This window comes from Psammomys obesus, unplaced genomic scaffold (genome assembly GCF_907164565.1).
Source record: "Psammomys obesus unplaced genomic scaffold, mPsaObe1.curated_primary_1811, whole genome shotgun sequence".
NCBI lineage: Eukaryota > Metazoa > Chordata > Mammalia > Rodentia > Muridae > Psammomys > Psammomys obesus.
In genome coordinates this window covers 10261803-10277313 of record NW_026585689.1, presented here as the reverse complement: position 1 = coordinate 10277313, position 15511 = coordinate 10261803, and the positions used below count along the sequence as shown (strand labels likewise).

General features: G+C 39.3%; 1 protein-coding gene across 3 annotated transcripts in view; it reads right to left on the bottom strand.

Moving 5' to 3' along the window:
* Senp7 (SUMO specific peptidase 7) overlaps positions 1-15511 on the bottom strand; it is a 127753-nt gene that overhangs the window by 84156 nt on the left and 28086 nt on the right. For all 3 annotated transcript variants that reach the window (XM_055594109.1, XM_055594117.1, XM_055594126.1), the window contains exon 4: positions 11184-11275. In XM_055594109.1, coding sequence (XP_055450084.1) covers positions 11184-11275 — 92 coding nt within the window. The remainder of the gene's footprint in view (positions 1-11183; positions 11276-15511) is intronic.

Genomic DNA, 15511 nt, shown 5'->3' with positions numbered 1-15511 from the left:
ATAGATAGATAGATAGATAGATAGATAGATAGATAGATAGATAGATAGATAGATAGATAGATAAGGCAGGTGCGGTGCTGCATGCCAGTAGTCCCAGCATTCAGGGAGGCAGAGGTTAGCAAATCGCTGTGAGTTTGAGGCCATCCTAATCTACAAAGCAAGTCCAGGACAGCCAACGCTACACAGAGAAACCTTGCCTTGAAAAAAAACAAAAAGTAAATGAATAAATTAATAAATACTGAAAATTTGAAGTTTCAAATCCACTAGAGAAACATACCAACTGCAGTTGTCCTAAAAGAAGAGAAAAAGAGGCCGAGTGAATATCTGAGGAAATAATGGCTAAAATGTTCCAAATCTGATGAAACCAGTAAATGAAGAAATCCAAGAAACTTGATAGACTCTACATGAGATGAACTGAAGAGCCACATCTAGGCAGATCAAAATCACTTTTAGAATGGGAAGAGGTCATAAAAATAAGAAATAAGTGACAAAGGATCTTCATAAGTTTGCCATCAGACTTATCAGAAACCCCACAGAGGTGAGAATACAATACATTTACACATCCTGTCATGACCATGCTATGCCAGAAACAGAAAAATATGTTTGTGCCTTTCTACAATGTTAGCATGTACTGGATAATAATAAATTCACAAGGCTGAATGGTTTCATTGGCACTTTTGTAATTTACTTTTGTAATCTGGCTGAGGTAAATGCAATCTCAATTACTAATTGCTTCTTAATTATTAGTAATAACTAGCAATTAATATTAGTAATTACCAATTAATTATTCTCATGATACAGCATATAATACACTATATATGTCCATATAGATATATGTGTATATGTGGTTTACAAAATGAATAATACTTGGAGAGGTTGCAACAGAGCTCAAAGGCTTAAGAAATGAGCTGAGAGAAGAGTCCATATTGATAAAGTAAGGAATCAAGACAAGTACTGCTGGGTGGTGGTGGCGCACACCTTTAATCCCAGCACTTGGGGGGCATAGGCAGGGCACTGTGAGTCTAAAGCCAGCCTGGTCTACAGAGTGAGTTCCAGGACAGCCAAGACTACACAGAGAAACCCTGCCTCAAACAAACAAACAAACAAACAAACAAAACAAAACAAAAAAACGGTACCCAGAAGAGGATTTTGGAAAGGAGGGTAACAGAACCCAGCTATGACAACAAAGGCCAAACAGAAGCCTAAGTGCAAGCAACTGAGGGTTCATACCAGACAAAGGTGAGCAGGTAGGCAGGCAGGCAAATATGCAGTCAACAGACTAAGGTGAGTAGAAACCCCAGGACAATGCAGAGTCCTGTTCTTGTCAGTCCTTGATGTACATCAAGACACATCTGGTATCACATTACAGGTTGGTATGGGGCCATATCATCCCAGGGTTACATACCCACCATTTTCTGGAACCAGCTGAAGAAGTCATGTCCCTTTCTCAGTCTGGTATGCCTAATAAATCCAGGTTTCCTTGGTATGACTTTAATATTCCTATGTGTGCCTATAGTCTCAATTCTGATAAATTTATGAAGTGGCTCCCTTTAACCTCCCAGGCAATCAAAATGCTAAGAGCAAGAAAATAATTTTTTTTATTTTTTTTCTTCACAATTTATTCATTATATATCTCAATTGAAGCCCCCCAGCTCCCCCTTCTCTCCCTCTTCCCCTTATCTCCTCCCGTAGTCCACTGAAAAGGAGTAGTTCTCTACTATTGCCATCTGCCCACAGCTTGTTAAGTCTCATCAGGACTGCTTGGATTCTCTTCCTCCCTGGCAAGGCTACATAATTGGGGGCAAGTAATCAAAGAGCAGTCAACTGAGTTCATGTAGAGGCAGCACCTGCTCCCCTCACTCAGAGATCCATCCACATGGAGACTGAGCTGCCAATTGGCCACATCTGAGCAAGGGGTTTAGAGCTCTCCATGCATGGTCCTGTTGTGCATCAGTCTCTGCAGAACTCCCTGTGCGCAGATCTTTTAGTTTTGTTGGTCTCCTTGTGTGGCTCCTATCCCCTCCATGTCCCTCTAATCCCACCCCTCTCTCTTCCTCCATAAGACTCCCTGCGCTCTACCCAAAGTTTGGCCCTGAGTCTCAGCATCTGCTCTGATCCCCTGTTGGGTGAATCCTTTCAGAGGACCCTCTATAGTAGACTCCCATCCTGTTTCCTCTCTTCCACTTCTGGTGCCTATCCTGTTTGCCACTCTGAATGAGACTTAGGCATCCTCCCTAGGGTTCTCCTTTGTGTTTAGCTTCTTCAGGTCGTAGGTGGCTGTCCTATATTATATGGCTAATATCCGCTTATTAGTGAGTGCGTACCATGCCTATCTTTCTGTTTCTGAGTTACCTGACTCAGAATGATCTCTTCTAGTTGCATCTGCCTGCAAATTTCATGATTTACTTGCTTTTAGTTACTGAGTAGCATTTCGTTGTGTTGTTGTACCACAATATCTGTATCCATTCCTCTATTGAGGGACATCTGGGTTATTTCCATAGTATGGCTATTACAAATAAAGCTGCTGTGAACATAGTTGAGCAAATGTCTTTATTGAATGGTAGTGCATCTTTTGGGTATATGTCCAGGAATAGTAAAAAGGATCTTGAGGTAGTGCTATTCCTAATTTTCTGAGAAAGCACCAGATTGATTTCCAAAGTGGTTGTATAAGGTTACATTCCCACCAGCAATGGTGGAAGGTTCCCCTTTCTCCACATACTCTCCAGCATGCATCATTACTTAAGTTTTTGATCTTAGACATTCTGATAGGTATAAGATGGAATCTCAGCATTGTTCTGATTTGCATTTCCCTGATGACTAATGACGCTGAGCATTTCTTTAAGTGTTTCTCTGCCATTCTATATTCCTGTTGAGAATTCTCTGCTTAGCTCTGTATCCCATTTTTTTAAATTGGATTATTTGGTTTGTTGGTGTCTAATTTCTTGAGCTCTTTATGTATCTTGAATATTAGTCCTCTATCGGATATGGGGTTGGTGGAAATCTTTTCTCAGTCTGTAGGCTGTCCTTTTGTTCTGCTGACAGTGTCCTTTGCTTCATAGAAGCTTTTCAGTTTCACAAGGTCCCACTTATTAATTGTAGATCTTAGAGCCTGAGCTGTTGGTGTTCTGTTCAGGAAATTGTCTCCTGTGTCAATGAGTTCAAGGCTCTTCCCCACTTTTTCTTGCAACAGATTTAGTGCATCTAGTTTTATGTTGAGATCTTTGATCCACTTGGACTTTAATTTCATGCAGGGTGACAGAAATGGGTCTATTTGCATTTTTCTACATGGAGACATCCAGCTAGACCAGCACCATTTGTTGAAGATGCTATCTTTTTTTCATCGTATGGTTTTGGCATCTTTGTCAAAAATCAGGTATCCATAGGTATGTGGGTTTATTTCTGGGTCTTCTATTCTATTCCACTGATCCACCAGTCTGTTTCTATGCCAGTACCATGTAGTTTTTATTGCTGCTGCTCTCTAGTACAGCTTGAGATCAGGAATAGAGATACCTCCAGAAGATCTTTTATATAAAGGATTATTTTTGCTATTCTGGGTTTCTCCCTGTCAGGAGGAAAATCCCCAATTGAGGGAAATACTTTTAACCAAGATTCCTATATTCAGCAAAACTCTCCCTCAAAATTTATTGAGAAATCAAGACATACATAAACAAAAGCTAAGTAACTTCATTATTACTTTAACTGCCCTGTTTAAAAAAAAAAAAAAAAACAGGATCAATAAAGTAAGGTGAAAGAAAACAAACTGTAGAGATAAAATAAGCAAAATCTCTCACTGACCAGGGGTTATCTAATCAACTGAAATTAACCCTGGAATTTCATAATTGTGAGGCTGAGGCCAAGAATACATTAAACTCTAGAGCTAACAACAGTTCACTGCTATGAAGTCCAAGAACTCTGACCGTTACAGCTATGTACCTGACACCCACATCTACATCACATCAACTGGGCAAATCAGAAGTTTTCAAAGCACAATGTATGCTGGTTAATTTTTAGGACAACTCAGGCTAGAATCACCCATCCCCCCCTCTCTTCTGCTCTGCTCTCTCTATTTCTGTGTCTCTCCTCATCCTCCCTCTTTCTATGAACACTTCTCCTCTCTCTTCCTCCCTCGTTATTCCCAATAAATCTGCATTTATATAATAAGAAAGAAAGAGAGAGAGAAAGCAAGCAAGCAGGCTGCTGGGCAAGCCATGGAGAACAAGCTAGTAAACAGCACCCCTCCGCATCAGCTCCTGCCTCCAGGTTCCTTCCCTGTTTAAGCTTCTTTCCTGATTTCCTTTGATGATGAATAGCAATACATAAGCATAAACAAAACAAAACATCCCCCACCCCCAATTTGCTTTGGTCATGGTGTTCCATCATAGCACCCTACAATGTAACCTAGTTGTAACTCTAAGACACAATGACAGGTCCTTTACCTACAATGATCTCTGTACTGTGATTGCTTCCTATGCTCCCGACACACTAGGAAGACATCCTCCAACTAAACACTAGTCACCCTAGGGAATATGAGCTAGGGTACCCCTAGACAGTGAAGAAGCTGCCTAGCCCACATCTTACAAAGTATTAATGAATGTCCCCAGTAGAGAACCCTGATAATAAAAGAAGTGAAGATACTTTTGGAAGGCGCCTATACTTGTCCAGTACACGTTCAGCAACAGCAAACCACAGGAAGATGAGAGTTCAGAGTTCAACTGACCCTATCTACGCTCAGTTCATAGAACTGACACTGGAGCTTTCCAGGACCCAGAAATCAGGCACTCATCATTTTTTCTTTCTGACTTCTGGGATTCTCCTTTTTTTCTTCTTACTGTTCTTTTCAGCAATTGTAAATATATTGTATTTTCCAAATCTTTTTGGTTTTGCTATTCCCATTTACACATACATCTAACTTTAAAGTTTCCACTACAGAGCAATAGTTTGTCTTTTTCTTATCTTTCTTATCCTCTGTCTCATCCTCTCAAGCCTCCATTCTTAGAACTACTTTGAATTTACTTTTTATATTCTTTTCTGTTTTATCTTTTATTCTCCTTCCTATATTTATATCACTTTGTTTTTTAACTTTTTCTTTGTTAAGAAATTCTTGCATTCTTATTTTTTCTAATCTCTTGCTCTTTGCTCTTGCCCTCAAAAATGTTCTTCTCGACCTTTTTCTTTTTTTTCACCTTGATTTCCTTCTGGATTTTTTTTTTTTTTGCCCTTCCTCTGCCTCCTCCTTTGATCTCACTCATTTGTTTTAACTACTTACTCTAAGTAATCTTTAACTTCACAGTATATCCTGCTATAGTTTTTCCATTTTCAGGTTTATGATCATTGATAATATATTAGAAGCCGTTAATGGACTTTAAGTACAGTTTCTGTCTTCTATAAAATTTAAGGTTGTTGTTATTATAGAAGTATATTTTCTCCTCATTAAGTGGTACAGAGAATTGAACATTCAAAAGGTGACTGTTGAATAAAATTGAAAGAGATACCCAAACCAACATATACACATACCAAAACACAAAAAAAGAAAAATAAGCCAATATGACTCAAAAAAAATATTTTGCACAACTACTGACCGAAAGATGTTCATAAACATTCTTTGCACATGTATTGGGGGCAGAGGGGCACGTGTGCACCTGCTGGAATATGCAAATGCACTGTGTATATTCAGGTCCTGGGGACACTGTGCAGATGGAGACCAGAGGACAACTTCAGGGGTTGTTCTCAGACGCCACCTACCTTCTTCTGAGACAAAGTCTCTCACTAGTCTAGAACTTGACATGTAAACTAGACTGGCTACCCAGTGAGTCCCAGAGATGGTTCTGTCTCTATGTGAACAGTGCTAGGATTACACTACACCCATTTCTGAATTCTGGGATTGAGATCAGGCCGGCTCGCAAACACTTTACTAACTGAGTTATCACCCCAGCCCCTAGTAACAGAAATTCTAAAGAGCTGAATAAAAGGCTGGACCCAGGATGGCAGCAGCAGATGCCAGGAAAAACCTCTCTTCTCAGTGTTAGGTACTTGGTACTCAGTGACCAACACTCAACACTTGCAAGAACAGTGATGAGATGCCATTTGCAAAAGACTCATACTTGAATGGGCTCAGTAGTCTAAGGCCCACTATAAAGCACTCACAGGACATATACAACAAGTGGTTTTGGAAACCTAGCCAGAAGAACACGGCTAGACTGAAGTGAGTAAACCTTGAAGTCACAACTGCAGTATTTCAAGAGCTAAAAACCTGGTGGGAGCTGGATTCTGAAAGAGAAGTTTCATACTGGCTCTAAGTGGCTCTAAGACATAAAAATCAGTGTGTATTGTTTTAAAGTTTAAAGCACAAGCCTGAACTAAGGCCAGCTAGGTGGAAACATGTCCAGCCACCATCGGGGAAGAACTAGCCTTACTGAATCCTTTCTCCACCCACTAGTTATACAGTTGCTAGGAAACCAGCCCATATGGCCAGGCCAGAACAGTTTGTGGTCTTGGTGCCTAAAATGGACCAATCATTTCAGAAGTCAATTTCCCTTACCCAATCATGTAATACCAAAGCATATAAGTTCCCTGCTTGTGTTTGCCATATTCCTCTCCTGTTTCCGCAGGAGGTTTACATTCTGTGTTCAAACACATATACAATAAAAAAAAAAAAAAATTTTTTTTTAAAAACCTCATTTATTTACAGCAGAGTCTATTCCTGGTCTTTGGGATCTCACGAACTGGCATAACATAAGCAGTGCCCTGGACAGGATGCGGGTTCACACAGGAGCAGTGGCAGCATTTGCAATCAGTCTCCTGAAGCTCTGACCACCCAAAAGTGTGAGCAGTCTCTAAGACTCCACCTGTGAAATACTACCCATCTGGAACCTGATCTCAAAGGAAAACCTAAGAGGGGATAACTGAAGGACTCCTTGGGGTGAGACAGGATTCTGAGAGTCAGGCAAGGAAACCAAAAAACTGAAGTGTGAGTCTAGCCATATAGTTTTTCAGATCCTTTTTGTTCACCCACCTCTGTCCTCCCCACATTTCACTACTGTTTAAATGACTAAAATCAATTTAGCAGAGCAGCTTAGCCCTATACTGCTCTTACTCTTTATCACTATTCTGGGGTTTTGTTTGTTAACCTATTTATATTTTCTATATCATTTTCTTCACGTTCCTTGACATGGAATGGGTTTTCAGGTCTCCTGAAAGACTGATGTACTGCATTATCTAACTGTATTTTTTTTTTCTGCTCTCATTTCAGTCAACCCTTAAATTACTCCTGAATCTTCCCTGCCCTCTTTGGGGTTCCTATTATTCTGAACTATTTGTGAAATCTTCCTATACTTTTATCAACCCAATACCATGTTTTTGCTTTCCTTTTCATTCATATAGGAACTAATATGCTAGAAAACACAGAAACTGTCAGTGTCCCTGATGGGCACTTAAGGGGTGATTGCTTTTTCCTTTGTTATTACTACATTCTCAAAGTGAATATATACCTCCCTGAGTGGTAACTACTATTGTAGACTGTATTCAGTTCACTAGAGATTCAATACTAGTCTCCAATTAGGACTAGAAATACTTATACTGCCCTAATGTATCCTGGAAGTTATGTAGCTTGGTTTTGATATAACAGGGACTCACTGCTAAGAGTTTGTCTCAAGTCTCTGAAGAAACCTTAAATTTAGAATTCTGAGCAATGCTGAAGCTTTGAGAACCTAAGAGATAGACATGAACATTCTGGGAAAAGGGGTAGAATGTTATGGTGTAAAGAGATATTGTTAGATATCAAATTAACAAGGAGTGGACTTGCAATGGTTTATTTTGTCAAGTGGATTAGATTGAAAAGAGCCCAGGATAATTAGCAAGGCAAACCTGGGCATACCCTGGAGAGCTTTCCAGGGACAACAGCTCATGAGAACTCTAAGCTAATGAACAGTTTGTTCCACTAATGTCTGAACAAACTATTTTAAGTTGTAGAACTGTAAGAGGAAGTAGGCACTGAGGATACGTCCCCAGAGGTATATCCTGTCTTGGCCCTTCTTGCTGCTGCTCTTTGTCACATATTCATACCAGCATGATGTCTGTCTCACCACAACCCAGAATCAAGGGAACCAAAAACTATATGTTGAAATCTTTGAAACTGTGAACCAAAATAAGTAATTCCTCCATTTAAGCTATTTTTTCTTCAAGAATTGTTCACAGCTATACAAAAGAAACTACAATCAAGCATTTTATCTACCTTCACTGCAATACAAGATTTAGAAAAACGTTAAGAATCTAAAGCTTGGGAATCTTCAGTAAAAGTTAAAAAAAAAAAAAATCTAGGTGCTAGAGAGATGGCTCAGTGATTAAGAGGACTGTCTGCTCTTCCCAGCACCCACATGGTAGCTCAAAACTGTCTGTATCTCCAATTTGAGAATATCTAACACCTTTACACTAATGCACATAAAATAAAATTAAATAAATTATTTTTTAATCTAGTTTAAAGTACAGCCCAGGCGCAGTGGTGCACGCCTCTAATCCTAGCACTAAGGGAGGCAGAGGCAGGCAGATCTCTGTGAGTTCAACGCTAGCCTGGTCTACAAAGTGTGTCCGGAACAGCCAAGGCTATACAGAGAAACCCTGTCTTGAAAACAAAAACACAAATAAATAACATGTTGTTCCTTCCTAGCTTAAGTCACTAGAAATTGGCTCAGAATTTCACTACATTAAATATTTTTAATTATCTTTATATATTCAACCATGACCTGTAAAATGACATGCAAGCATGTTTTATTAAAAGTTTAATTTTTTTAATTTAAAGATAACATAGATATTAAAAATAAAGTCTATTTCAGGTACAAAATTTGAAATAATACAAAGTCCTCTAGATTTTTTAATTTGGTCAAAAACAAGGATTACATTGTGCCAAAGCTGGCTGGCTGAGTACAATATAAACTGGTTATAAACTGACTATATCACTTTACCAGTCATTTAAACAATTCACTGTTGTTGGTGCATTTTATGCACTAAAAATAAACTTAAGCTTTTCCATAACTGTGGTATTATCTTGACAGTGACTGGTATTAAATTTTAAAGTACTTTTATCCTTTAACACTACTATGAAAAGAATATTAAACTGACTTTAAGTGCTAATACTGAAAGCATACCTCAATATCATTAGTCAGATGTCATAAATTCAAAGCCAAACAACTGCTGATTTACTCCAACATGATAACTCAGCAGGAAACAAACTGAGTGATATCAGAGATAATGCCAGGGAAACAAAGTGGAGTATTAAAGTAAGGAAGTGCTGCAACAGGTTTTTTTTCACTTTATTTTTGTTTTTTTTAATGAAACTTATTCACTCTATATCCCGATTATAGGCCCCTCCCTCATCTCCTCCTCATACCAGCTTCTCCCCTTCTCCCTATCCCCCTCCCCTATACCACAAAAAGTGGTAGTCCTCCCCTACCATCTGACCCCAGCCTATCAAGTATCATCAGGACTGCCTGCATCCTCCTACCCTGTGGCCTGGCAAGGCCACCCGACCAGGGGGAAGTGATCAAACAGAAGGTCACAGAGTCTATGTCAGAGAAAACCCCTGCTCCCTTTACAAGGGAACCTTCATAAAGGTCATTGGCTACATCTGAGCAGGAGGTCTAGGTCCTCTCCATACATGGTCCTTGGTTGGACATCAGTCTCTGAAGGACCCCTGGGCCCAGATTTTCACTGATCTCCTCAGAGGACCTGTGCCCACAGCATTGTCAGCACTGCTGCAGAAGATAAAACTTGAACTACACGAGGTTTCTAGTGTCTCACTACCATACAATGACAAGTCTTGTAATGCCAGCCTTTCAGTAAGTCTGGATAAGAAAATGATTCCTCAAACATAATTTCCTAAGATCATAATCTTTGAGACAGCAAGTCCACAGTTTGCACCTGTTCCAAAGATCAAGGCATCATCACTGCAGCTATCAGGCCTTCATCTCCCACCACCCTCTGGTACTAGGAATTGAACACAGGGCCTCACACAGGCTAGGCGAGTGCTCTACCACTGGCTATGTCACCAGTGGGCTTTTACCTTTTTTATTGTGAGACAGAATCTAGGTTGTCCATGCTGGACTAGAACTCATGCTCTAATCCTGGCTGGCCTTCTATCTTTGTACCTTAGCAGATCTGCACTGTAGTCTGGCTTATACTGAGCTTGTTTCTTCACAATTTACCTATACCACAAAAGACTATCAAGAGGTTCATAAACTGCCATGATGTCATCAACATATATTTTCCTTTTTTTTTTTAAGATTTAGTTGTTATTTATACAACATTCTGCCTGCACACCAAATCTTAATATAGATGGTTATAAGCCACCATGTGGTTGCTGGGAATTGAACTCAGGACTTTTTGAAGAACAGTGAGTGTTCTCAACCTCTGAGCCATCTCTCCAATCCAGTTTCTACAATTTCTTTTATCAGTAGCTTACAAAAGTACTCTGTAAGGAACTCTAATTAGTCCTCTAAAGTGTGTATGATCTAATAATTATAATTTTTACTTCATTGTTATTTTTCTTCATTCACCATATTAAAAGAGAAAATATAAAACCCTTTATTAAAATAACAACTTTCTAATCAGAGACTGATGCCCAACCCTGAAATGTCCTAAATTACTTCTGAAAATAATTGTTTAAATCACCAGATACTTAATTTACTATATTCATAATTTGTTAATGCTATGACTATATCAGATAAGAGTTGCCAAATAATGCACCTTTTAAACCAATGATGACAAATATGAATCAAGAATTATTATCAGTCTATAGTCATTACATTGTCAGCTAAAGCTTATCAAAATGTACCAAATGGGGGCTGGAGAGATGGCTCAGCATCCCAGCACCCATACAGCAGCTCACAACTGCAGTTCCAAGGGATCTGACACCTTCATACTGCTGCACATAAAATAATAAAATAAATAAAATAAAATGAAATAAAAAATTATTTTTAAAAAGATGTACCAAATGCACAGGAACAATTAGTAAAGACAATCTACGATCACAGAAAGTTAAGGCTTAGAAGGAAACTTAGAGGACACTGAGTTCAAACCCTTCTATTTTAAACATATTAACTGAGACTCAACAATATCAAATAATCACTCCTGGTCACACTAGGTATGCACTGTATAAACCCATTCTATTCACACAGAAATAACTATCTTACCTTTCTGGAGATGCCTTAGAAGAACGCCCATGGACACCTTCTTTGTTTTTGTGGTCCAGACAGATGACTTTATTTCTTAGGCTTCTTGTCCACTAAGGAAAAAAGATATTTTGATAATAAATATAATAATATTAATAATGGCACCTGTATTTTACTTAGTCAAGACAATCAGCCAAATTCTCTTTTCTTTATTAATTCCTCTATGTATTTGAGTGTTTTATCTACATGTATGTCTGTGAGTCACATGAGAGCCTAGGGCCCAAGGAAGCCGAGTATAGTGTCATGTCCCCTGAACTACAGTTACAAACGGTTGTGAGCTACCATATGGGTACTCAAAATCAAACCGGGGTCCTCTACAAGAATATCAAGTACTCTTCACCACTGAGACATCTCTCCACCCCCAAAGCCACATTCTTAGTAGTACACAGAGAAAAAGAAGTGCAATCTACAAAATACTTGCCACTTCCCAAGTGCTGAAATACAAATGTACCAAAACCAATAACAATGTATTTTTAAAATATTAACATTAAGCCTGCAAGGCCCACAGAGGAAGATGATGCAGCCAGTCCTGATGAGACCTCATAGGCTAGGGTCAGATAGTAGGGGAAGAGGACCTCACCTATCAGTGGACTAGGGAAGGGACATAGGGGGAGAAGAGGGAGGGAGGAGGCTACAGCTAGGTTACAAAGTGAATAAATTGTAATAAATAATAAAAAAGAATTGTCTCTAAAGAAAAATATTAACATGAATCAAAAATCAAGACTGAGATTATAGAGCTTAAATAGCAGTAATAGTTGCAACTGTGTTAGAAGGATGTGGTTATGGGTTAGGAGAGTAGCTCAGTGGAAGAACACTTACCTAGCATGCACAAGGCAATTTGTTAACATACGTATGCTATAATTACTTCATTTTGAAATATATGATACAGCAAAATTATTCCAGGTTAAGTAAGAGTGTGTCTATGAATGACTGCATTTGTAACAATTAGAAGAGATTGAAAGTGGTTCTCCATGAACTACTGCATGAGAAATAGGAAGAAACCTTATTAGGGCTTAAGTTTCTTATGACTAGAAAAAAATAAAAAAGATAAACCTTCGTTTATTAGTTGAAATAGTAACACATGCCTGTAATTCCAGTACTCAGGAAGTGAGGAGGATCAAGCCCCAGCTGGCCTCAGCTTCACAGTAAGTTAAGAAGTCATCCTAGAGCCAGGCAGTGATGGCGCACACCTTTGATCCCAGCACTCAGAAGGCAGAGGCAGATGGGTCTCTGTGAGTTCGAGGATAGTCTGGTCTACAAAATGAGTTCGAGGACAGCCAGGGTAACACAAAGAGAAATCCTATGAGATTCTGTTTTAGAAACAAAAAAAGAAATTCTGATTTATTTAACATATAGTGTGGACCTAAACACAGAAGTTATTTATATTCTCTAGGCCTTTGTTTCCTTATTTGAAAATGGGCATAATAGGGCTGGAGAGATGGCTCAGCCACAAGAGCACTGTCTGCTCTTCCAGAGGTCCTAAGTTCAATTCCCAGCAACCACATGGTGGCTCATAACTATCTATACAGGGATCTGATGCCCTCTTCTGGCATGCAGGTGTACATGCTGACAGAGCACTCATCTACAGAAAATAAGTAAAAAATAAATAAATAGGTAAGAAAAGAAAATGGACATAATAATAATAACAACTACTTTACTCTGTGAATGTGTGTGGTAGGCGATATGGCATAGTATGCTTGTGCACACCCATGTGTATGTGTAGAGATCAGAGGTTGTGGCTTGCTATCTTCCTCTATTGTGTTAAAGACAATGTGGGACTCAGCATTTTGGTTAGACAAGCTGGCCAGTAAGCTCCAGTACATATACTTGTAGTTAATGTTGTTCATAATAGTCAAAAGATGCAATCATCTCAAATGTACATCAACAGATGGTTAGGCAAAATGAAGCACATTATTTATGTGTAAACACATGTCCATTTACATAGTAAATCTTACAGAAAAGGAGAGCTTCTGGGTCTGGTGACATTGACCTGTAACCTAGCATTTAAGAAAAATGAAGAGAGGGAGGGAGGGGGGAAGGAAGGAAGGAGGGGAAAGGGAGAGAAAAGGAAAGGATGGCAAGAAGATCACAAGTTCAAGGCCAGCCCAGCCACATGGTAAGGCCATGTTTCAAAACATTTTCTTAAAAGAGGAAGGAGATTCTGAAACATGCTACAACATGAACAAGTCTTGGCGTTATTCTAAGTAAAATAAAGCAGTAATAAAAAAGACTAATGTTAAACAGTTCCATCCAAATCACATACCTGGAGTAAACAAACTTACAATCAGTGGAGCAAGACTGGGGTAAGGCGACAACAGGGAACTTTTATTTAATGGGTACAATATTTCACTTTTCAGAATGATAGCTGCATAACAGTAAAAATGTGTGAGACGTCACTAAATTCTGTATTAAGAGAGTATGAAAAACTGGTGGCCCCCATGACTTTGGGGTTGTCCTGTTTATCTAGGGCTTTAGGATGGTGATTTTGGCAGCCAGTTCTGGTGACTCAGTCTACACCTGTGGTTCCAACAGGGCCCAGAAAATGTTTCACAACTCCTAGCCAAATACAAAACAGACCAGCTGTTTTGGAATGAGCCACCAAAGCAGGATTGATTATTGATTATTCCTCAGGAATGCATGAACCGTCCTATATATCTGGCCTATACAGCTGGCATATTTTGTTCCCATGCTCCCTCTGAAGGTGATAGTTGAAAATCACCTCCTTCAAAGAAAAGACTGACACAAAGAACCAAGCACTTGAAGAAGAACATGCATCACAACTGTCAATCTGAAAGATAAAAGATTTTGGTGTTAATTTTAAAGCAAAGGGCTTCTCGGGAAAACCTAAGGATATCTTCCTTGAAGCTTACCTTTGTCTAAACAACTTAGACAATGACCAGCTTCATACCTTGGTAACTACACACTATTTTCTGGACAAGGTCTGGGGCATCAAACACAATATTCTCCACTGGAGCTTTGTACAATCTTCAGAGCCAGCCTGGGCAGTTCCGGTTTGATGTTCAAGCCTGGTAAACCAAAGCAATGTACATGGCCAGGTCATCACACAGCAGCACATGAGCAGACTCTTGCTGTCCATGATCCATTTGGTTGGCTGATGTATGCCTGAGAAGATGTACTCAAGACAGTCCTGGAGTATGCTCTGCTTGAACCTGGGGAGCTAGGGGATCCACGTGAAGACTGTGTCTCCGTGAGCACCCCGTAAGCAACCTACTCTCAAGACATTTTTGACTCCTGGTCCTCAGCTGAAACCTCAGAGCACGATGAAGAAAGAGAAGGTGAAGCCTCAGCTAGTTTTGTTGCAAAAATGACGCTTGACGGGGTACACTCAGGTGATGGGGCTCTAGCAGCTACAAAGTCACCCATACCCTGGAGACCTCCCTTGCTCTCTCAGCAGGCTGACTAGATGGTGGCTGGAATGCCCCTGCCATGGATCACTTTCTTAAAAAAAGAAAAAAAAAAAAAAAAAAAGGGCTGGAGAGATGGCTCAGAGGTTAAGAACACTCACAGTTCTTCCAAAGGTCCTGAGTTCAATTTCCAGCAACCACATGGTGGCTCATAACCATCTATAGTAAGATCCGGTGTGCAGGCAGAATGTTGTATAAATAGTAAATAAATCTTAAAAAAAAAAAAAAAAAAAAAAAGATAAAAAAAGAAAAAAAAAGCAGTTATGTGTGAGAACAGGTCTTTTCCACTGTGGAAACTGGGAACACACTGACAGTATCCTTTTCTAACCTGATGCAGGATTTAAAATGAAGCACTATCAAAGTGTTAATCAAAAACGTGATTACAGTCTAGGGAAATGGAGCAGGGAGTAAAGGCATTTGCCGCCAAGCCTTTGACCTCAATTCAATTTCCCACCTGACTGCCTTGTTTTCCTCTGGCATATCTGCATGTGTGCTGTAGCACACCCACACACACACATACAAAACACAGAGTGCATGCAAGCACGCACACATGTACGCACACTTAGTAAATATACAAAACATGTCTACACAGGACCCATGAGATGCTATGAAAAGATCAAATCTACAAATAACTGGCATAAAAGGAGAATTTCATACCAACAGCACAGAAAAAAAAAAAATTTTAAGAAAACCATAGTAGAAACATAGTTAGATCTAGGAAAAAGATGGCCACCTACGTACAGAAGGCATTTAGAACACAAAACAGACAAGAATGGGGATATCAGAGTCAAAACATCTCATACACAGAATAAAAAAGTGTATTGAAAAATGAAGGGGAAAAAAAAGACCAAGTCACTTAGAAAA